This window comes from Neopsephotus bourkii, unplaced genomic scaffold (assembly GCF_033783945.1).
Source record: "Neopsephotus bourkii isolate Nb327-2 ecotype Australia unplaced genomic scaffold, CSIRO-AGI_Nbou_v1 NB_234, whole genome shotgun sequence".
Classification (NCBI taxonomy): Eukaryota; Metazoa; Chordata; class Aves; order Psittaciformes; family Psittacidae; genus Neopsephotus; species Neopsephotus bourkii.
In genome coordinates this window covers 1,432,310-1,456,869 of record NW_026900744.1, presented here as the reverse complement: position 1 = coordinate 1,456,869, position 24,560 = coordinate 1,432,310, and the positions used below count along the sequence as shown (strand labels likewise).

At 39.6% G+C, this 24,560-nt stretch overlaps 1 protein-coding gene across 4 annotated transcripts in view; it reads right to left on the bottom strand.

Moving 5' to 3' along the window:
• The window catches only part of TUT4 (terminal uridylyl transferase 4), a 49,152-nt gene extending 26,818 nt beyond the window's left edge, over window positions 1-22,334 (bottom strand). For 2 of the 4 annotated variants that reach the window (XM_061344828.1, XM_061344826.1), the window contains exons 1-8: window positions 22,177-22,333; window positions 13,159-13,828; window positions 11,132-11,295; window positions 7,578-7,694; window positions 5,310-5,487; window positions 2,052-2,140; window positions 1,118-1,169; window positions 257-326 (exon numbers count right to left, since the gene is read on the bottom strand). In XM_061344828.1, the coding sequence (XP_061200812.1) occupies window positions 257-326; window positions 1,118-1,169; window positions 2,052-2,140; window positions 5,310-5,487; window positions 7,578-7,694; window positions 11,132-11,295; window positions 13,159-13,714 (1,226 nt within the window). In that variant the 5' untranslated portion in view covers window positions 13,715-13,828; window positions 22,177-22,333. Of the gene's footprint in view, window positions 1-256; window positions 327-1,117; window positions 1,170-2,051; window positions 2,141-5,309; window positions 5,488-7,577; window positions 7,695-11,131; window positions 11,296-13,158; window positions 13,829-22,176 lie in introns of all 4 variants that reach the window. The other 2 variants (XM_061344829.1, XM_061344827.1) reach the window with 2 other exon arrangements.
• Window positions 22,335-24,560: the final 2,226 nt, after the last annotated feature.

Sequence of the window (24,560 nt, the reverse complement as noted above, 5' to 3'; positions counted from 1 at the left end):
CAACTTTTCCCCTATTTAACTAAAAGTAGAACTGGTATTTTCAGACTCCTACAACTAATGAGCTCTCTGAAACACAAAAACAAAGCTGAGCTTTCTTCCTAGACTGTATTTTCAATTATGAGCAATTCCCCTTTAACAGGAACGTTAGCTGAATGTGACAGTAATACTTCTTGTCAGGAGTGCAGGGAAGCAGCTGCTGTGAACAAGAATAGTAGAAACTGGCATCTCATTAAAAATCCTTTTCAATGACACGTACCTTTTAACATCTTTGCAAAAGACAACAGGAACTTTGGCATGGAAATCTGACTCCACGTCTGAGTAGACAGCTAAGCAAGGAGAAAAAAAACATCCTGTATTAAAGTCTTTTATAGTTTTCCCCATTGGGTCTTTAAAACTATTACACTTACACCAAGCTTTTACAGAACAACTCAAATTAAGTGCTGTACAGTTAACCAGGAAGCAATATTCTGTGGATACTTTTGCCTCAGACCACCAGTATCACACAGCCAGCACGGAAAGAAAAAAAAGAGAAATCCTTGTCAGGAAATTGGGCTGTTATCTCTTCTAGAACCTTTGTGTCTTTACAACATTTGAAAGCCACAAGGTTGAATGACTGATGATACCATCAGAATAGTCTGAGAACCACTTAAGGAGCTGACCTATCCAAATTTCCTGAAGGATCAGAAATGCTATGCTGTTTGGTTCAAGATATGCAGATTACAGGGTTAGATGACTTCCTGAGACAACAAGGAGGCTACAAGTTTCAGAAGTCTTGTAATAGTCCCCAGTGATGTTCATATGCAAGTGGAAAGTGGCTTTTGGGTTTACTGCTTAGAATTTATCTTATAAAGCTAAATAACTTTCTACCTGGTATCTACCACTATTACCATAATTTCTGGCTGCCTGAACTGGACTACCTGGGCTGCCATTCTCCTGCTGCAGGTTCTCATCTCTCACAGAAGCATCAGTATTCATAAAAATCACATTCAGAACAACAGCTCAGATACAAAAATTGGTTAGTTTTCAACCAAAGTAAGTTCACAGAAAAATTAAGCATAAAAACTGAACAGCAGTTGGAATGTTAATTAAATAGAAATGAGGTGTAACTAAATCTCACCGCTGTTCTTCAAGATTTCAAGCACCTGTATCAGAACATCTGGTTGACTCATCTGAAACAAGAAAATCAGAGCAGGTTGCATTATTCAGACTAACCCATTTGATTTTACACTGTATTTAACATTACCTGGATTGCACAACTAGGAGCAGTATGTCTTTTCTCAGAATGAAATCATGTGTCAGTATTAATGAAAAGGTTAACTGCATCAGTCTGCACCATGAAAACAGGTACTAGTGAACCTATCAGCCAGCTTGCTTTTAGCCTACAGCTTTTTTACTTAATACTACTGTTCTAGTTCTGTATTAATGGAACCATAAAGTTAAAACAAAATATCCGCCATATATGTTGACACCAAAATTGCTGAATATGCCACCAGAAATACACAACAGTAAGGAATTTTATGTCAGTGCTTTCCCAGGGGTTTTTAAAGGTTACAGTTTTCAAATGTGTTTTCTCCCCAGAAATCAACTGAAGTGGTGTTTCAAAGATAAGCTGTATATAGTTAAAAAAAAAAAGCTAAAAATCAGCACTACCTTTGAGCCTTTGTGACCAAAAAAGTGACATGGTATACTTCACAAGCAATTGTCTGAAAAAGGACTCAGTTGTGCTTCCTAACTGCAGTACCATTTCAAAAAGCCGTGTAATTACGTACCCAAACTAGGCACCTTGAATTCCACTGTAAAATAAAACATCTTATGCTTTTGCACAAGCATAAGATTGTCCAAAAAACCAGAATTAAAGTCACCTAATGAACACAGAAAACTTCACCTACTTGATTCACAGCACACCTGACACCAACTAAAGGATTAGATGCTTTGTGCTAATCTACCACCATATGTCCCAAGAGAAGACGAAGGCAATGAAGCAGAAATAAATGTTGATGGCCTTGATTTAAAAAAACAGTCTTAGTTAATACAAGACAGTAACTACACACCTTCGGAGGGAATTTGATATCAATGTTAACATCGCTGGTCTTAAAAGCGAATCTGGTTAAACAGGAGCCATACATCCTCAGTGAACAGTCTAGAAGAGAGAAATGTAATTATTTAGCAGCTAGTAAATAAATTATTCTTTAATGGATGACATATACCTTTAGATCCTGTCCCTCCAAAGCAATACTCCTAGATGAATGAATACTGAAGCACATTCTCACTCCCGTGAGGATGAAGCACTTCCATAAAACAGCATCACAGGAAAACAGGTAATTCAATTAGTGTAATTACCAAATGTCCAAAACTTTTCAAGCTGTTTTAGAGTATTTTTGCAATGCAGCTTTAGTTTTGTTTTTTCTAAATAAAAAAAATAAATACAAAATAGTAATAACTGTCATCATCTCAGTGCAGGACTTTATTTGACAGCTTTTGCTAACTACAGCTTCATTCTCTGCAGCAGTTGGATACTTACAACATTCTTTGTTGCCTCTTATATTTGTCAAGAATTTTTCCATATGTGCTACAAACTGTTACATTTCATTAGCAAGTTCCTATAATTCATTACAAAACATGCACATAAAATGTAACTTCAGTACAATCCAAGGCACAAAGTACAGTATCCATTTAGTGGTTCTGTAGTTAATACAGTTCCTTCAAAGATGTACAACAGATCTAAACTGATTAGAAAATAACTATTCAATAGTATAATGAGAAATATCATTCCACTCCATAAACATCACTTCATGCTATAATTTTTGCACATAAAAACTCCCCTGTAATACGTATTAGGGCTCAGACGTATTGATGTCAGCTGAAAATTGACCGTGTTCTCAATCCCTTCCCTGCTCCAGCAGGGTACCTATAGCTGGTTGCTCAGAACTGTAGCCAGTTGGGTTCTGAAGATCTCCCAGCATGGAGCGTCCACAACCTCTCTATGCAACCTGAGCCAGTGTTCAACCAGCTGCACAGTGACGAGGTTTTTCTTGTTTTTTCTTAGTACCTTTGTGTTCTGACCAAACTCTCCCAAACAGATCCACAACAGAATAATTCTCAAAAGAGAAAATAAATCTTAAGACGTGCCCAGCTTCAAACAAACCTTTCTCTATTTTTTGCTACTTAGAAATTAGCCCTCTCAAAATTCATTTATTGTAAATAATATTGATACATTGCAATGATTTCCAATGGCTTTTTGTAGCAGTAACAATTCTTGCATAGTTCTAACGTGAGCTCAAGAGAAAATCATGGCAGAACATCCCAGGTTTTCTACAGTGTGCATGAATTATATTTTTGCTATCAGGAAAACACACTCACTAAACATGGCAGGCTTTGAAAAGTGGGGTAATAAACTGTCATTTACTACTACAGACTCCCCCTCCACTTCGACTAGTCCTCCACATCAGCTCATCAATCCAAACAAATCAGCCAGCTGAATAACACTGATGTAGTAACTTTCATGAGTATTTATGTAAAAGTAATAATTTCCTTTGCTTTGTCTTATGCTAACACAGTATCAGTGGAACCCTCCGTAGTGTCAAGAACCGAAGTTGGCACTAGAAGGCACACACAGCAATATTATAGAGAAAACAAATTAACAAACATCCACCCTACTTTTTTCCTGTTCTATACAGCACCTTATTTTTAAGCATATATTTAGTATGGTTCCTAAAACTAAAGCTCATCATCCTGCAGCAAACAAAATCTTTCTTACTATGGTATTTTTACAGAGCAAAAAGAAAAAGATATTTCTAAAAATTAAAGGACAGTAGAATCAACCCATTTTCAATATAGATGAAATAAAAAGATCAAAAATTCATTGCCAATGAGATTAATACTTTCTCTTCTGTTCAGATTCACTTCAAAACAAACCATTGTTAACATAATGTCAACATTACCATAGGTCCAAAACACAGCTCTCAAACACACAGTGTATTAACTAGAGGAGGAATGATGAGAATAGATGGGAAATCAATGCAAAGAAGCAAATGTTAAAGATTATCTTATTGTTACATTATTTATCTTGTTTTCCAACAGCAGTATAAATTGGATTTGAATGTTTAACATGCCCTATTGGAGTAACATAATGTACTTCTGAAGGGGCAGGAGGGGGAAGGAAGACTATCATTCAACTTACCCAGATAACTCAGACAAATTTTACGATCTAAGCATTTAACCTACTCAAGACCTTTCTTCTTTAATTATACTTATTTTTAATCAACATAAAGCACTTAATCAAGAAAAAGGCAGATGAAGTATGATACTGATATGTGATTAAGGAAATACAGTATTTTGACCTATTTAAGGTAATTCAAGAGACTCTAGGAAGCTACAGTCGACCTCAGAGTACATCTCTCCTCATTTTAGGTCCCATTAACCACAAATATATGTGAGAAGAGTTACCCGTTAAACAATAACCCTTGTGGATTTTAACAACTTGCTTTAATGAACAGTTACTGATGGGTACCTGCAGATATTTCACACCACAGTTAACTACTGAAAATATGCTTACCAAAATCACTCATAGGCGAGGTCTGATTTGTTTTCCCAAAACTATGCTTTAAAAAGAATATATAAGTGCCTTATGCAACTTTCATCTGCCCTGACAGATGTTATAAACAACTGAAGAACCAGTAGGAAAAAATACATTTCCAACTCCTTCTCATTCTCCCCTCCTGCTACACTCATACTGGTTTAATTAAGTGCACTTGTGGGGAGAAATCTCTACTGTTAACAGCCACAGATATTCAGATATTCAGATTCAGTAATGCTAATTAAGGTATAGGTGGAAACGTTTCTTGGACTAGAGCCTGAGGGATCCTCAGTGGCTGAGGCTTTAAACACAAGCAGGTAGGAAATACTTCATGCCCTGGAAATTTCCAGACTTCATCAGAAATCATCACTTTAAAAGAGAACCGATAGCTTCAATAGACTCATAAAACAGTTTGGGTTACAAAAGACCTTAAGATCTAGTTCTAACCTTCCTGTCCAGCCTGGCCTTGAGCATCGCCAGGGATGGATAAAAGCAAACTAAAAAGAAGCAAAAATAAGCACAATCGTATTTTCCTCCTTTTTTGTAGGTTTTTTTGGTTCCTTTTAAGTCAACTGCCAGTCTATTTTAAAAAGCCTGTATATATCAATATTGTATCATATAAAGATAGCCCAAAACACATTAAATTCACCACTAATGAAGGTGTCAAAAACTGTCTGTAACTAAAGAAAAAATAAAATGTTCACCTAAAGGAAATGGGGAATACTGTGAATACCTGGTAAGGGCTGTTGAATAATTTTCTCCATCTCCTTTACAATGTCTTGACGAATTCGGAAGTCATCATCGGATATGCCTTGCTCATTTGCTGCCTCTATGAGGGTAAAGCTCAGAGCAGCCAACTGTGCAGGAGAGGGAGGTGGGAGGGCACGCAGCTCATTTTCTTCTTGTTTTTCCTGAAGAATTATTACATGAGAAAAGTAAAAACTGACATCTTAAAAGTTTATCTCATACTATTGCATGATACTAGAATGTACTGTTTAGTGTCTGTGCTCTTCTATTTACATGGTGCCCTGACCAAACACTTTCAAAGGTAGGAACTCTGCCCAGCCTCACTGGCAAATGTACTAGTGTGGCTCACAGAAACGACAGTGGATGCTCAGTGTTTAAAAGAGAGCGTGTTGTTTCACAACTGGCAACTGGGGAGGAAATCTGCTGTGTTACATTCCTGAACCACATTTTCTGACAGCTCTGAAACAGAATTCATCCAAGGAGATGAAGAGCTGTAATTGTTCCTACATAATAAAAGTAACTGAGCTAAGAAAGTTCTTCTAGAGTCACACAGACTTTTTGGATTGTACTTGAAGGTAAGATACGCATGGCAGAAGTATTCCTAGCTCCAAGACATGTTGATTTGAGTCTCACTGCTGCCTAAACAGCTGGTGCCAGAACGTGCTATTTTTAGTGCATCAGATTGATATCCATCTAATCCAACAGCAAGAAATATGTCAGATGCATCGAGTCATCTGGGAGTAAGTACAACAATCACTTGTTTCACAAATTCATCAACTAAATTAAACAGGTGACTGACAGCAGAAATAAGTAATAACCAGAAAATAATTATACACTAGGAAAACACTGTCCAGTATGAAAATGTTACATTAGTTCTAGGCTGCATTTCTTAATTCTTCTGTTCTGATTTGAATAAATTTACTGTAAGAAAGAATTTGTGCATTTTCAATGGGCTATGGGTTTTTTTTTCACATCAGTGCTTTATGTTTTCTCTTGAGTGCGGAAGCCACAGCTGCTGCTAGACTTCTCTGATAGCATGTACCTCATAGTTAGAGCTGTAAATAGGTGTATTTTATGAAGCAACATTTAGACAGTTACATACCTCTTATCACTGTAATGTGGCACACAGCATAAAGCTATTTGAAGACAAGTGTTAAGAACTGAAACCACTCCCTGTCCTCTAGCATTTCCATCTGGTGGTATAGAAACCTCATTCCTCAGTTCTTATCTCCATGCCCAGATGACAAAGTACAGTACCAAAGTGTTTCTATATTAAACATGGAGCTTGTTTATTACCACTTTATTAGCATATTTCCATTATGGAATTTAGCAGCAAATAATAACTAAACATAATACAGGAATGCTACTGTCTGAGATGTAATGGATTTATGATACTCAATAGTTTTCCAAGTGATGGCTTATGTATATGATAGAATCAGAGCATTAATTACAAACAGAAGTATGGTAAATACATGGGAACAGGAGTAATTAACAGAATTTTGGGGAATGGATGTAGGAAAAGTAATTGTAACCATCTGAATCACAAACCCCTAAATACTGGGGAATTTGTAGCTCTTCATCAGCATTTACAAAAACAGACTGGCAAGAAAAGCTGTGCACCTTTTATTGGATTTCATGCATGTAACAGTTCTTTAAAGCAAAGCAAACAGTAACACCACAGCATCTGATAAGGAAACTGTTCTTCTCCTTGAAATCAAACTCATACATAAACCCAGGCAGATGATGAGTGACTCAGGAACCAAATCCTTCCCTACTTTGTCTTTTTTTAGTCTAGACGTACTAATCATTCCACTCACGCATCACAGAGAGGATGTAGATAAAAACATCACAAGTCAGACGAAAGAGGAAAAAAAAAAACCCCAAAACACCACCCCCAGCCCACCTCCAGTCTCCAGAGGTCTCGCTACCAATGATACTACTTTTGGAAGAAACAGAAATACTATGTTTCTCACCTAAGTTACCTTGCATTCTGGTACTAACAGTATAATGAACTGCCCACTATTCAGAGACATGAATTCAGAAGCAATACCTAAAAATGTTCTTTCCTCTCTGCCTGGACAAACAGATCATCAAGCCCTTCCTGTCAAACAGAAAACGAGCAACAGAAATGTTTAGATCTCTGCTCAGCACACAAAATTATCACCTAAATGAAGATGACCAAAGAAAACAAACCACACAACCAAAAAAACCCCTTTTTCTTAAAGAAAAAACCCAAAGCAGTGAAAAATCTTACCATTATGTTTTTCTTATGACGTTTTTCTTTAATATGCTTGTGAGCTCCCTGGATGTTCTCAATGTGAACTAAGCAGAGCTTGCATAGGTACTGACAGTTGGTGTATTCTGGGGAGCGCTGGGGAAAAATGGCCATAGATTAAGATAAATTTTTTTCTGCCAACAGTGTCTGAAAAGCTCAATTCTTTAAATAATAAATTGTATTTCACAATTATGTAACACTTGTAATGTCAAGGTGCTTTGTAAATATTAAATGATCTCCAAAAAAACCACAGCAGGAATGGATTTTTACCTGTATGACAAGTGGGGAAGCAAGGAAAGGAAGGGAGATGACTTGAATGTTACGCTTCTCAGTACATTTTTGAGACGCAAGATTAAGACTGAAGAGTTTACACCACATAAGGCTGACCTAAAGGCCAGTACGTCATTCCCTGGCCAGCTCAAGCTTTAATAACTATGGATTTATTAAATCTCTGCATCTAACCTCCCCTCTCTGGAGAGAAAATGGGAAGAATTCATTGTGTTATTTAGTACACACGTTAGGACAGATGGTGGTGGTATTTGGCTGGCATATTTACAGCAGACTCTGCAAGTACTGCATTTTTTGTTCTATTCGAAAGGGTGCGGCTGGCCAGCAGGGAGGAAGAGAGCCAGTTTCTGACTTAATAATGGCCGTGCTCTGGATAAAGTGGGATCCTCTGACAAGGGATAAGATTATTCCATGTTGATTAATAATTTGGGATACTCAGAATTCAAGAAACATGCAGAACAAGCACCTTTGTGTACATAAAGGCTGGAAGAGATGAAGTACACAAATGGAGAGCTGCTACTCAGGAGACCCCTGTGACAGTCTGTAAGGAGCAGCCAAGCCTCAGATGATGGGGGGGCAGGAGATCACTATTTTCCTAGTGTTCAGGAGGGGATACTGGGGAGTTTACCCTACCAGGAAACCAGTGAGAACTACTAGACTAAATGACAGAAAAGACTACCTCTGCAAAGACAAGAGGTTGCTGGCAAATACTCCACTTTAGTATGTCTCATCCTGCAGTTGCATTTTCTCGCTCTACTAAAACACAGCTACAGAGATCAGAAACCTTCTGATATGCTCACTGCAAAGACAAAAGGGCCGCTTAGTTTTTCTACAGACTTATTAGCAACTTTTATGTTAGCATTTTTACAATAACTGCTATCAGTTCTAATTGGGGAAGGCCCTACCTAACAATTTCATCCTAATTCTAATACATCTATAGTTACTGAAACCAAAACATATTCTGAAAACACCAGATGTTTAAACAGTGAAATAACAATGAATAGAGAATGCTGTTTTAAGACACTAAGGTGGACTATAGATCAGTTAAACAAATTTGACTTACTAAACCACTACTAAATTTGGGCAAGTTTTTCCACTTACTGAGTCTGGTCATTTGCTTCAGGTGGGGGGAAGTGGAGGAAACTCTGATACTTTCCAACTGCAGAGTACATATCAATTTAAAATAACATGGTCATTACCCTTTTATTACTAATTCTCTTCGTCCTTACTTTTTTTTTTATGAGACACATACCTAGTAAGAAGGAATTAAACATCAATTCTGAAAACAACTTGGCCAGCTCAGAAGACTCAAGTGTTCAATACACGATGACTGAAGTAGATGAAAACTATTTTACCACTCTTCTGAAAGGGACTATCAGCAATAACAATATTTTTAAAATTGGGTATTTCTTTACAATAGTGATCTGCAGTATCATAGCAACAGATGTTGCCAAATGGTTGAGTCATGTAATGCCTTTTATTTTGTCTTTACTGCCTTTTTAAAGTCATTAGTTAAGCTTAATACCAATGAAAAGGGCAAGAATGTAGCGAGACAAAAAAAAACCCTACAGACTACTACTTGAGTAGGACACATGCACCTAAACAAGCAAGGCCTTACATATGTGTAGTCCTGACTTAGGATAGTCAGGGAGCTAATCCAGCTCAAAGTAAGTTGTATTTTAAAGCACTCACAGAGAATGGGAATGCTCCAGATGACTAGGAAAGAGAAACTGAAGAATAAGAGAATGAGCCAAAGAATTAGAGACCAGTCAGAATGAGTATCCAGAAAAATACTGTAATAAATTATTATTAAGCACATAATAAAGAAACAGATCACAGGTGACAAATTGATCTGCTATAAACAAATTGCACAAAACCAATTTTAGGGTTGCTTTTTTAAAGATAAAATCATAAGGGCTTGAAGAAGCAGACGTTGTATCTTGAATTCTACAAGGTTTTTGTCACTTGTCATAGTATCAGTCTCAAAAGGAGACCAGAAGTACTATCTAAATAAAGAACATAAGGTGGGAGCAAAACTCCTCAGAGAACAGCCCTCAGAGCACACACACTTAAGTCTGGTTCACCACCAGTTTAAAGGCATGTGCCAGGTTTTTTTCAGCAGGGATCCTTCTGGGGTCAGAAACATTTATGTTTTTGTTGAAGACTTAGGAAATGCTATAGAGGATGTGCTGACTACAAATGTGAAACATACCAAATTGGAAGAGATTACAGAAGACGTAAAATGACAATCAGTGATGGCAAGAAAACAAAGAAATTAAATAAATAAGCTACAATTGTAGTATCAAAACGTAATTCCTCCTTAGGTACTAACTGTAAATGATACAAGCCTGGGAAGATCTGATTAGGTATTTCTTAAGAGAATGCTATGGGGATCATTGCCAGTCAAACTACACACCAACCTCCTACTGCTGCTAAAAAAACAGAGATCCTAAACACAGATACTGTATTTTGGACAGATGAAGTCAGCTTTCATCTTTATATACAAGACCTACGCTGAAAGTGCATGTCCAGTTTTGGGTAGCAGCTACATGGTAAATGCCTACAGAAAAGCAACAATAATGAACCAGTAACTAAAAACCCTCTAAGACCAAAGAGCAAGTCTGAAGAAAGCCAGACTGCATTAACAGAAATGATCTTCAAATATGTAGGAAGTTGCAGAAAAAGTCATAAACTTTATTTTCCTAGGACAACATGTAATGGATCAAAACACCACAAGAGATGCTTACATTGGATATGAAGAAAAACTTCTGGGTTACCTATACTTTGTTTCACTGGAGAGATTACTAAGAGCTCTGATGAACATTTTTAAGCAGTCATCTTCAATACATGTGATTCGGACTGGTGGAAGGATAATATACTGAAGATATCCCAAGGTTCCTTTCAATACCATACTCTGTGTTTCTAGGTAGCCAGACATTCTAGAACATCTTAGGTAAGTGGTAGAACTGGAAACCTTTAGGTTTGCAGAGTTACAAAACATTGCTCTACAAAGGCTACATGTACCACAAAAGGAACACTAAGTTTCCAGTCCTTAACATCTGCCCCATGAATGACTAGCCAACTACTAGGGATAGTATCTTAGATCAATAAAGTGATTCATTACAAAGAAGAAAGAATCAGAGGCAAGATGTTCTAGTAGAAATAGCACCCATGCAGAAATATGGTAATGATAATGACACAAAACACCCATTTTCTTTTTTTATCTAATAAGTAACTCAACCTACTTTTTCAAGTCGGGAGATATAATCTCTTTCCAGACGCTCTTCAGCTTGTTTCAGTCCTAGTTGCTGTTCAGCTGTCAGATTAGATTCATCAATAACAGCAGTGCTTTCTAAATAATCAGCTTCCAAAGTATGTTCTTTAGTTGATTCAGAATTCTTTGTTTTACCTAGAGAAAGAAACAGTTATTTTCTCCAGAGTAACTAAGGAGAGGAAAAATGAAAGGTAAGAGTGCAGAGCAGTTAAGAGCATCTCACTAAAGAGCTGGACACAAATCAGAGCTGCATTCCAATTTTTTGTCCAAAGGCTGGCCAAAATCACCTTTAACGTTAGAATCTTCCCACTATGTTTACCGGTATTTTGGAAAGACTTCAACTACTAAAAGTGCTATCAAAAAGAGGAGAAAAAATATGGTAGATTGATTTCGTGTTTCAGTTACAACTCCAGAGCCTCTATTAAATTCTTCAAGGCAAGAAAGGGATGGGGTTTTTTATTATACAGAACAGAGTACATGAGATTGTTATGCTTTACTGTAACACAAATAAGGAATACTAGGCTTAAGATTTTTTTATACAGCTTGTTTTGTTAAGGAAGCAGTCACAGAACCACCTTAGACATTCACCCAAATGACCTCACAGAGCCAGTCATCAAGCATACCAAGCCCTACATTCAGGAGGCTGCTGGAGTTACATCTGAACACCTTCTGACACCTTGCTGCCCTTGGCTATGAACCACATAGTTCTGGAACGCTGCTGCTGACAAACACGCAGGTCAATTCTGACAGGCCAGTTCCTCCAGATGCCTACGAATTGTTCATAGGCCACTCATCTGCACAAACATCCACAGCTGAAATTATTCCAGTAGTCTTTAGATCAGCAAAAATTTGTGGTTTATTCTTCTTCTTTCTTTTTCTTTCTTTCCTTTCAAATGAGATATGTGCTACAACACTAGCTAGGAATCAAAACTGAGCAATTTCAAGTCCTGTTTTCTCAGGGACAGAGAGGGTCCCAACAGTACACGATGGTGGTTTACAAAGAGCTGACTCATCATATAATCACAGAATGGTTTGGGATGAAAAGGACCTTAAGATCATCTAGTTCCAGCCCCCTGCCGTGGGCAGGGACACCTCTCCCTAGACCATGTCACCCAAGGCTCTGTCCAACCTGAACACTGACTGCCAGGGATGGAGCATTTAGCAGTTCTTTAGGCAACCTGCTGCCATTTCAACTTAGTTTTGCTGTTACATTTTATTAAGATAGCTAAAAAAAATTATGCACTTTAATATTCTCCTAGTATTTCCATACGAGCAATTACTCTAGCTGTTGAAATAGTGGGAAACACTTCAAACAGAAAGTCTGCACAGGCATGCTGTCTTAAACCAGCATTTTAATTTAAAAAGCTGTATTCTGAGGAAGTGTGACAAATTCTACACTAAGGAGTTAACCTGAAGTGAGACAAGCCTGATTCATGTATTTAGTTGTGAAATTGAAAAGTATGTATAAGAATTTAACACTCATAAGGGTAATCACTGGTGGATGATATGTATTCCGGAGCTCTCTAAATCAAAACACCACCTACCAAAACATATTTTAAACATAAAAGAGCACAACAATCACAGAAAAAAGGGAAGTATTTCCCCTCACCTATAAACCCCCACAATTTTTCTTGCAGGTTTCTCCTCTGATCTTTGTGAACAGCAGTAATAGCTGGCACTTCCACAAGTGGCAATGATATGATGAAGGGTTCCCCCCCCCCAGATGTAATATTCACAAAACTGCCTGAAACCCCCCCCCCCCAAAAAAAAAGTATTTTGCAGAGTTCAGGTCTTAGGCATGAGAAAAAAAGACAACTGTTATCATAATCTCTTATTCTCTAAATAGTATGTTTGTATTTAACAGCAGCTTCTCTAAATGCCATCAACAACTTACTACATGTGAAAAAAAATATTCAAAGAGAAACATTTCAAAGCCTATTTCAGACTGTTAACAATTTTACCAGAAGAAAATTGAATAAAGCAGTGTTGAACACTCACTGAAGTCATCAGGTTTATGCTCCATTTTCCTTTGATCTGAAGAAGTCTTACCAGCATCACCAGTTTGATCGTTAGTCTTCGAAGTATGAACTCCCAGTGGATTTTCCAACAGCAGTTTCCCTTTCTGTGTAGCTGTTAAGCTTTCCATACCGATCCCATTCCCCGAAACATGGGAGCCTGGAAAGTTTTCTCCCACTGGTTGAGCTTTTGTCTGTTTCAGGTTTTCCACTGCTGATGATAAATTAGATTTTTTTGCTTTTCCATGACTTCGCTCCTGAAGGTTTGATCCCGTCTCTTTAGTTCCAGGAATACAACTGTTCGCTTTGCATGATTTATTGTCTCCTTGTTTTTCAGAACAAACATCATTCTGTTTGCTTTTTTTGCTGCTATTCCCACTTGGAGAACTTCTCCCAATGTCCTTCACAGATTTGTCATTTCTGTTATGTTTGTAATTTTGATTATTTGTAACTTTGACTGCTTTGCCTTCCTCACAGACAAGACGGACAGACTTCCTTGGGTCATGATTTCCATTCTTTGAGCTCTGGGCCTCTTCCATTATAGTGAAGACCTGCTTCTCCTGTCTCTTGAGACCACTTGAAGTGCAATTCTTCAGCAATAGGCAGTTGATTTTAAATCCACCGTGCAGGCAAGGATCGTAGCTGATTGTCTACTGAAGAAATAATGATAGACATCTTTAAACTGAAGGAAGAACAGCAAAGCTCTATGCAGACAAGACATTAAAATAAACCTCTCTAAAGCAAATCAAAACTACAAATGATAGGAAGCATCTTCCCCCCACAGGAACAGGTGAATTCTCATAATACATTCTGCATTAAACTCATGAAAATGTTGATCATCTTGGCTTCCACTGAAAAGAGGAGGGGATCTGAAGAGATGAAAAATGGCAGATCATGGTAAAAACATTCTGTGATAAACCTGCCAACAGCTTGCTTTTTCTTTCCTTCCTATTTCTGGCTTCCTGAAAAAAAACCCAAGAACCAAGATATCTGCAACTACACTAGAGAAAAAAAAAAAAGGGGGAAAAAAATTTAACACATCTAAAAAATACCACTCAGCAAACACAGCTCAAATCAGCCACTAGAGAAAGCTGATTCGGTTTCCAGCAAGCAAGCTCCATCTTATTAATTGATTAAAAAAACCTACAAGTTGCAACTACAGCTCAAAGTATTAATAATAAACCTCACCTATGACTTGCATCCACAGACACTTGAGCAAATTCCTGATATGTACAATTCTCACCCAAATTAATTGCCATCAATTCAGTAAGATTTTGCTTAGCCCAAAAAAAACCAAGTAAGAAGTATTTTGTTCAGCTGCAGATTAATTTTACTTATCTAAACCTCAGTCCTTTAGGTGGTGTATCAGCTGAACTCAAAGATCATTTTTCCAGTGGCAAGCTAAGCATGAGTAAGTGGGTCTGTTTGTAAGGCATTCCTCATACTAATATATAAAACCAAGAATTGTTCTTCTGTAACAAGAACTTGGATTTTTTGTTTTAATAACCTTGAGATAGCAATACAAACCTATGATAATAAAGTATCAGACATAGAAGAAACAAATTTTATACGCCTATAGCAAGATATGGAGGTTGGAGTTACTCCCTTTCCTGTACAGCTACATATTCGGTAAGTAAAAGCATGATCCATGGAAATTTCTGGGGTTTAGAGAATCCATCAAAATAAGTACCTTATTATTTACTGAAGGAATAACAGAAAAGTCAATGAACTACAACTATTAGAAGTATCACAACGTACTTTTGTACTTAAATAATAAGAACCAGAAGGAAGGATCAGATTAAAAAGTCTGCTTTAAAAAAAAAAGCCCAACCAAACTTTCTGAATATTACCAGTGTAAAGGACAGTAATTTTTTTTCTTTTCAAGCTATACACTGTAGTTACCATCTCTCTCAAAGAGACGCAAATCAGGCTACACTTTAGGACAAACCCCACATACTAAGAATGGTTATCTTAAGCCTCTAGCGACATAACTGAAAGCACATATTATCTTGCAGAAATGAAAATCAAACAAACAAAACCTACCAGAATTTTCATGACCTTCATGTTAGCAGCACAGTCTTTAGTAAAATATAAAACTTGACAATCTGTGCTCCTAAATTCATTCCAACAGCGAAGTATTAACTGACAGATACATTTAGTTAATATTACAACTCTTTTCTATTAAACACTGATTACACCTGGCTCTTACTTCTAGACCAAAAGTCAAAGACCAAAAAGCAAAATGATTAAATAGTATTAGCCTTTGGATTGTAGTCAGTCTTTCCTGTAGCAATTCCTACTGGCTTGGCAGCAGGAACTAAGCCTCGGGGTGGTAGGAAGAGCCTAGGGTTCCTACAGGTTGGCTAAGTTCCTCTGGTCTCTGACCACCAGTATAAAGCACTGAGCTATTGACAGGTGAGATGTGGTATCTACGCACAGGATGTCGCTATCTTTAAACTGTACTCTACTGGGATCTTTTTCTTCTGTAGCCAAGTTACAGCATGAGAGTAGGTTTTCTCAAATTCTAAACTACTCCTTATGCTTTAGTTTCTCGACCTGGAGAGAGAATAAAACCCAAACAAGAACAGCAGCAAAAAAAAAACAAACCCAACCCACACACATCAATTCCACTTTCATTTCTGATTCATTTCTGACGTGCACATCACCATTAACTGCGGACGCTGAGACCACACTTCCACATTCACTGAAAAGCAGCGTAGGTCAACACCACCTAAAAGACAAGCAACAACACCCTTCCTCCAACCCTGGCTACTTACTCCCACTCCTGGGGCTGCTCCCTCCCTTGTGCAGGTCTGCAGTGAATAAAACCGGAAAACCAATCCAGCTTAGCATTAAGCTGGCACAAGGGAGGAGGAGGAGGAGCAGGAGCTGGTAATAACAAACAACTAGTTGGGTGGGGACAACTTCTCTTGGCATCATTTCCAGCTTAATTCTAGCATTGGAGGAAAAGCACGGCTTCATTTTGCTCTGCTTTTTGCACGTGTCGCATTGTTAGGTTCATATTCTGCAAGGAGGTTTAAAAAACAAAAACCACAAAAATTCTATTGTAGGCTTAAATGACTTGATCTCATCCATTCAACAAAATACCCAGTTACATATTCAAAGAGAACAGATAAGCTTTAATCAAATGTACAAACGTGATGTGAAAAAAGCCACTCAGAAAACTGCTAGGAAAAACTATAATCCAGCTAATAAATTGAGTACTGTGATAATGTCACATATTAAGAGTTTAATTAAATACAAGTAGTTAAGATCAAAAAGCACAGATACATTCCTTATTCCTCAGAAATATGAAGAACAAGTCTTGAAATTTCATAAGGCAAGAATATTTTGTACAGAAAAAGGGTTCTACAATGAAATTCAGAATCTGAAATACAATTACAATAATAATGTTGTATTTTGGCATCTTTTTCCTCTTATTTCTTTTGAATTAAATACTGAAATGATTTAGCAAACAAAAAAATATTCTAAACTGCTGTAACATACTCAATAGTAACCACACTGCCAAGTAATGAAACTTAACATGAAAAACAAAGAGACCACTACTAAGTCTAAGACAGTCTCATAAAGATCTTCCCTCCTCTGTCAGATATTGGCCATCTATACAAGAGAGAGGGGAGAGAGTGAAAGAAGTGCCTCCAAAAAGAAGAACTTGGTAGGAAACAACACACTGGAGGAGTGAATCACTGCTGAGATGGCATCTTTCTAGAAACCTGGATATCTTATTCACCAACTCAGGCTCAAATTGCCAGACCTGGAATCAAAGAAGAATTTTCTCCCAGGCAGGCTGGCAATAAAAGCAGAATTATTCACCTGCATCTGCAAAGCGGGGTATGATTAACCTGCTGAAATCATTTCTGCATGTTTCATTTATTCAACATCCTGCTATTACAGGGGACTTGGGTTCCTCTGCTTTCTGAATGTACAATCAGTTACTCCTCTGAAGCCTACCTCAATTCTTGGCTCTTTGTAGAAAAATAATCTGGCTCAAATACAAGAGTTTGAGGTCAGACACGACACCATCTGACCTCAAACTCTGAAAAATGATTGAGCCTATACATAGCTACAGCAATCAAATTAAAAATGCTTAACATCAGCTTCAATTTTACTACAGCAGACTTCATTTTAGGCTCACAAAACGAAGGAACGACATTGTTTCACTTTCATTTCTGCCGGTTTCTTTTGTTTCCTCCTACTCTCAGTCTAGCATTAAAAAATTCTGCATTTGAATTGCAAAAACTCTGGGTAACTTACTTCCAAACAGGGGGAGGAAAAACCCAAACACTTTCAAGAAGGCACTTGGACCCATTTGCCCTTCCACTCCTTGCTCTCAAGTTGTTCAACCGTATTTAACTCCTTCAGAAGCACACATTTTGCATCAGACACTGCCATAACAGGGCCTCTTCCAAGATGAAGGGCAAGTTAAACTGTGAGCTCCTGCATTCTGAGCTGCTCTTTCGCAAAAGTATTTACACCAGCAGCAGAACTGAATATACCTGGTTTCCTATACATTCATTTTGCGCTCCTCTGTCACACTCTGGATCACAGACCATTGGGCAAGCAGAAGAGACATGCTGTAGCTGAAGGAATATATGCACTGACTGGTTCTTTAACTACTCCCTAAGTGGAAACTGTTTTCCCCTCAGCAGAGACCCATCCTCTGATGAGGCATCGTTTTTCCAGAAAACATAGAGAAATGCAATAATCTGCTTATATTACTTCAAATATGTTCAAAAATTTGGTCCCAACTGGCTGAATGTCCAAAGTTATGAGACGAGTGTAGAAGAGCAACTAAACACAAAGAGAAACGGTCTCACAAGTTTCATTTCCTGGGGAGTACTACATTAAATATAAACAGCTAAAGTACTACAAACATAATTATCACTCCCTCCTTTGAGATAGCTGTATTTTATCTGAGACCTGGTTTTATCTGTCCCATTATGATTGTGCCTTAAGCCCAAATCTCTCAAACCAGCCTTCCAACAATACAAGGGGTGATTAACCTCAGTGAGTCCAACCCTCCTCACCTGATTACCAACACAGCCCAGTTGAACTTCCCCAATGGAAACAGAAATAAATTCAGCAAGCAAAGGTTACAGCCACAGAGAAGAATGAAAGGAAAGGTTGTCTACTGCACTCTCCTCAGACAGCAGCAGACGTGATGTCTACAGACAGCCCTCATGTGCTGGTGGAGGTATCTCTTTTCTGTACTGTTTGCAGCCTTAGACCCATTTTTGTTTCTGAGAACTTCTACAAGATCATTCAAGCTATCATACATTTATGTTTATTACGCATTAGACAGAACTTAGTACAAACTGTTATCAGTCCTTGATGTTTTTCCAATGTACTTACAACTAAACCTATCAGAGATTACTGGCCACTAACACACCTCAGGCTCTACCAGCAATAAACCCATCAGTATTCTTAGTAACAAACGTAAGTGCTAGACAGTATTTCAGACCTTCCTGTTACTACAGGCTATAGAATATAGGCTAGTAAGTATAATACCACTAAAATCTATCTAGAAGGAAGCCAGTGCAGAGCACAGAAAATCTAGCACACGAAACAGGGATGCAACAAAACCTGTTGCATCTGGGCTTAGTGAAGATATGCAACTCAGTAGGAAGCTCCCACGTTGTGTTTACAGCGTGGAGGACTGAAAACTCCCAAGGAGTGATCATTAGATAAACAAGTATATATAACTGTAACAGGATTATCTGAATTATGAAAGTACCACTGAGTAACTAACAGGAAAGGCTTTGCTTGCTGCAAAACTTAATAACATACATAGGTGCAAATATCTTACAACCGAATTATGAAATGCGCAGAATATGCTGGATAGGAGATCCATACAAGAAGTGCTTGTTAGAGATGATTCTCTCTTTGCACTGATGGCCGCTGTCTGTTCTACAACATGGTATGACTCACTGAGAAGGCAAGAAAGAGGCATGTCACAAACACCAAGAACTACCTCTTTCTGAACCTATTACTGCTGATGACTCCCATTCCACCCTCTCAGTCACACCAGCTATGTAACTAAGTTACAATGGCTTCTCTTAACTGCCTTTCATATAAGGATTCTGGTTCTGATCCTAGGTTTTACTGTAATAGCCCTTTAAACATTTCACAATCAACTTAAGCAAGCACTAAAGCCAGATGAGGAGTACCACCTGCCTCCAATGTCCCAGTATGCTGCAAGATACATGCTGTAACCAGAGCAGGAAGCTGATCCAAGGCAGCTCTAACTTCAAAAACAAACACATTTGTACCAATACAGGTGAGGAGGCTGGAAAAACACCGCGCAGCACTGCCTAGGTTTAAAGCCTTTCAGAGGCTGAACTAGCTTCCAGAGGCCTGAACTGATCATGAAACTGGTTTAAGTGGCAGCTATGCATTTAAACAGAATTTATCCATCTTAGTCTTAGATCTCCATTTACATTTGGCACTTATGCTAAATAAAAATACAGCAGTATTTATTTGTGGCACAGAAGTTTATCTGGATCTTGTGTTTAAGCACTAGAGATGTCTTCACCCAAACTCCAACCTTTGAAGAAGCAACAGCCTTTGAACTACTTCATACCAGTCACAAACTAGTTCACAAACCACAGGTAAAGCAAATGAATCTTCTACTGGTATCCTTACATCTGCTTTACCAGCATTCAGAACTTTCACTACTGAAAGAAACATGCTGAAAACCACTACTTTAAAAAATAGGGGAAGTAAAAATACATCCCTATAGTTGACGCATCAACTGAGTCACAACAGACCCAAGCTCCAACTGGTTCCAGGCTCCCAAGCCAAGCTTTGCTGACACCAAAAAATGAAGTCTGAAAATGCTGGAAACAGTATTTTATTCATTAACAGAAATAAAAAATAAAATCTAAGAACATCTGACAAGCTGCTTGGTTGTTGTTTGGTTGTGGTTTTTTTTTTCCCAAAGATCTGCTAAAACATTACTACCAGAATTAGGACCCAAGGATACAGTAATGAGTACACATACATGTATACCCACATCTCTGGTAAGAAAAAAGGTAAATATTAGATTCATATGCATTGTGACTAAATTTAGGTAGTAAGATTTTAGTGCTTCTAAGTTAAAAGTGTTACTGATCTATCACTTATGTGCATTTAAACAATTTATCAAATGATATACAATATAATCTTAATGTGCCAAAAGCATCTGAAATGTTGACTTCCCCTGGACTGCTTCCATTCTTCAAATTAATCCACTAAGCAAATTGCAGGCTCCTTCCTTCTATGAGTTGTCAGTGCAAGTCAGGATGAGCATTCCATTATTTCATTAAGATACGGACAAAAATAAAGTTAATTTAGCAGAAACACTTTGTGAAATTTCAAGAATACTACAACTACAACACACAATAAACTCTCAGCCCGGCAAAATTTGAACTGCCTTATGGAATCAGTGTGAATACACAGCCCCAAAACATTACTCTGACAAGCAGATCCATGAGACACTTAAGAGGAGCTCCCCAGAGATCTCTTACTTTCATACAAGATACAGGGAAATTCTACTTCCCTTTTTGTCCCCACAGCAGCAATTCCCTTCAGAGGAAGAAGCAGGTAAATGCCCCATGGCATCCAGCAGTCTCTTTTCCTCTGTTATTTGAGGTACAAGAGAAAAGTCCCTGTCGTCTTCTGCGCAACAGCAGAATGTGTAAGGCACTTTCTGATTCCTCTGTATTTACCTTCTAGGAATATAACCAAATATTTATGTACTGGGAAACTGTAATTTCATCCCAAAATTTACTTTATAAAGGTATTTTCAGTAAGATAGAAAAATTACTTAAAAAGCTCCCTGCAAAAATGGTGTTTGTATCCTAATATAGCACCTTCTGCCAGAGACTGTAATTAAGTCATACTTCCATAGCCGATTTACTTTTCTCATAATAGAAATAATTGTAACTATCTGGGGTCAGACTATCCAAAAAGCACCTACTGAAACACGGAGCACAACTCAAACTAAAACAGAAGCAACACTTATCCTCTATTTTCAAGCAAATGCAATGACTCAAATCCAGGGCACAGTGCTCATGAAGCCAAGTGACGTAGAGGTGGCATGAATATAAAGAAATCATTAGATCCATAGTTTTTATTGTACTAATCCCTACCTTAGCCTAAACCTGATTATATTGTTTGTCTGCATGTTATGAGCTTGTCTTCCTTTGATATACCCAGAAACAACCTTAAAAGCAAGAAGGCCTCAGGTAATATGACACATTCAGCCAACTGGCACATTGCAACATATTGCAAAAGCCGGAGTCGTTCAGCTGTATTTGTATACAAGATAAGCCAACAAAAGAGCACAAACACACGAGCACAGGGATGCCTGTGTGTCATTTCAGGCACATCATGACCCACAGAAAGGAGAACCTTCGGTTTGGCAATAGGCGTTAGAGGGGCACACGGCTCATGAGGACGGCACGGGAGAGAGGGGCACTTCCTCGGGGAGCCTCAACAACCGCAATGGTCCTCCCCCCAACATTTAACTCCACAGGCCGTGAGAATAAGCGGAAGCACCCAGCTCCTGCCCTGCAGCCCCCAACGGGCGTTCAGCCGGGCACTGCCTTCACAACAACCGCCCGCCCGCCTGGTTGAATGGGGCCGGCTCCCGTTCCCCGCTGACCTTGCGGCCGATCCCCCCCCCCCAGCCCCCGGGCTACAACCAGCGGCCCCCACCGCGTACGCACAACAGCCCCAGCGCCGGCCCCCTGCCCGGGCGAGAGGTGGGGAGGCCGCTAAGGGCCATCGAGGCGGGGCGCAAGACGGAGGGCAGGGACAAGGCGGAGCTGGGGCGCCGCAGGCTGAGGCGGGGGGCGCCGGCGTGGACAAGCCCCCCCGCCGGAGCCCGCCTCCCCCCGCCCGGCTCAGCGGGGGGAGCAGAGCGCGCCCAACCTCCCCCACCCCTCGGGGGAGGCCCAAGGAGTTGGGCGGAGCACCCCCGGCCCCAGGAGCCCGGTACCTGGCTGCGGCGCTAGGGGTGCCGGGGCTGCGCCCCCGCCATGCCCGGCTCCAGCTGCTGGAGGCCCGCGACGCCAGCGGCTCAGTCCGGCCCGGCCGCCATGTCAGTCGCGCCGCGCGATGCATTATGGGGCGAGGGCGGGAGGGAGAGCCTCGAGGGCGGGCGGCGCTGCCGGGTGGCGGCGTGTGGATGCCTGGGCCTGGTGCAGCCATGCCCTGCCCCACCTTACCTTACCTTACCCTACCTTACCCTACCCTACCCGGATCGTGCCCGGCTGGTGGAGGAGCCCCACCTGCCCCGCGGAACTGCCTCTCCTCTGGGAGCGCGCTCCCCCCCCCCCCCATCACCGCCGGCCTTCAGAGTCTTCCTACCCCAGTGCCACAGCAGGAAACACGAACGCGGGCTTAAGCAGCTACATTTTTTTCCTTACTCCCCTACACTCATCCTAATTTTTATCCCGTTTTGCATTGCAGGTCTCTCCCCACGCATGCCAGGCCCTGTGGAGCCGGGTTAGGGCCCGCCTGGAGGGTCGTCTTCCCCCGTTCTTCAGGGCGGGCCCCCCCCCCTCCTCTGCTCCCAGCGCTGCTTGGGTGGAGAGGGGCGGGTGTGCTGCACACAAAGCAGCCTGTGGAGAACACGGATGTGGGGGGGAAATGGCTGCTGGCTCCCTGACCTTGACATGAAGCTGGCCGGCGTGTCTGCTGGCAGCTGTGCAGGTCTCGGGGGAGACAGAGCTGGCCCGCCTGGCTCTTGGCAATGCTGGAGAGTGACCTAAGGAAATTGGCAAGTGCTTGTGTAAGGCAAATCCCTCTGTGATCCAGTACAGTACCCCTTCTTGGCAGTGAAATGTCATGTTGTTGGCACTTGCTAGCCCAGGATAAGGAAGCCTTTCCAGAAAAACAAGGCATGCAAAAGATTAATGTGGAAATCCTTGAGGGATTTAAAGGAAAGTATTATAAATAATGAGGAGTGCTGGAAGCACCACCTCAGAGTCTCTGTAGGTAAACAAAAATTGCAAGATCTGTAATAGTGGATTCACTAAGTATGTTATTTCTGAATGTATTGTGAAGGCAGTTCGATCCTTAGAGCTAATCTGCTTTTTTTGTGGCTCACTTGAAATTCATGCTTTACAAATGAGGATTGGATAGCTCCAGGGATTGTAATGGATGTAGTGCGGAGCTTTCACCTTCAAGAACAAGGGCCCCTCCAGTCTGGGTCAGCAGTGACAGCAATTGCAGAGGTGTTTGGGGACAGCTAAGGTTAACTGGTTGGTGGTTTCTGTCCAGTCCTATTTGACAAAGATTTTTATTAGGTTTAGCAAGCCAAAGAGGAAATTTCAAAAGTAAATTATACTTGCTACTGGGTACAGTCCTCCTAGATCAACATTTAGACATGCTAGCGAGCAAACACACACCGGTTTGCAAACCTGACTGGCATTTTTCCTGCAAGCTGAAGTTTATTAGAATATATCAGATTTAAATAGTTGGATAGACACTAATATGAAACACTAGTGCAGTTGGCTCTGAAAACTCAAATCATTATAAAGCCAACAGCCTTTGACATAGTCTTCTGTGTATTAAAGAACAGTCTTCCTTCTTTGCTGATGTTAAAGAATGTGCTATTGCAGGGAGCAATACAGCCACATGGCAGTAAAAGAGGAAGCTGGATTCTACTGCCAGCTGGCCATTATTTAAAGAATTCCCAACCCAGTGCCAGTGACCAAAACCTTTCAGATCTGGGGCTCAGCTCGTGGACGAAAATATAATTCTGAACCCCGTTAAGTCTAGAAATCAGAGACAATCATCACAAAGCTGTAGGAAGCAGATTTTATAAAGTCCCTTTTCCAGAGCAAAACCTTGCTTGTCTCGTGTTGTAGCATGATGCCCCATAGCACTGCACCAGCTACTGAGAAGGAGAAAAATAACTGTTACCGCTGAACCCAGGACATAGTCCCATACCCAAACTACTATAACATTATGCCCCCAAAAGTGTAAAAGTATAGTGAATATTTCTTTTTAAATTTCTGACAAAAAAGAGAAAGCTTATGTTGAATTATCTTCATCATTGAGATGATTTTTTTTTAATTATTGTTAGGATTTACTAGGTTTTTAAACTATATTTAAATGTATATACTGTATTAAAGCCCTGTTCTCTGTCTCTAGCTGTGTGTGAAGAAGTCTCTTAGATAATTTATTTATAAAATGAAGAAATCATACTTGACTGTCAGTTAAATGAAACAGGTTTGGTTAATACTGCAGCCAGGAAAGTATACCAGGTATACAGAAAGGTAACACTTACCTGTGAAGGTGAGAACTACACATTCTTAGCACAGTGTATCTTCCCCATAGACAGCACAGTAGATTTTCTATATATTTTTTGTAGTA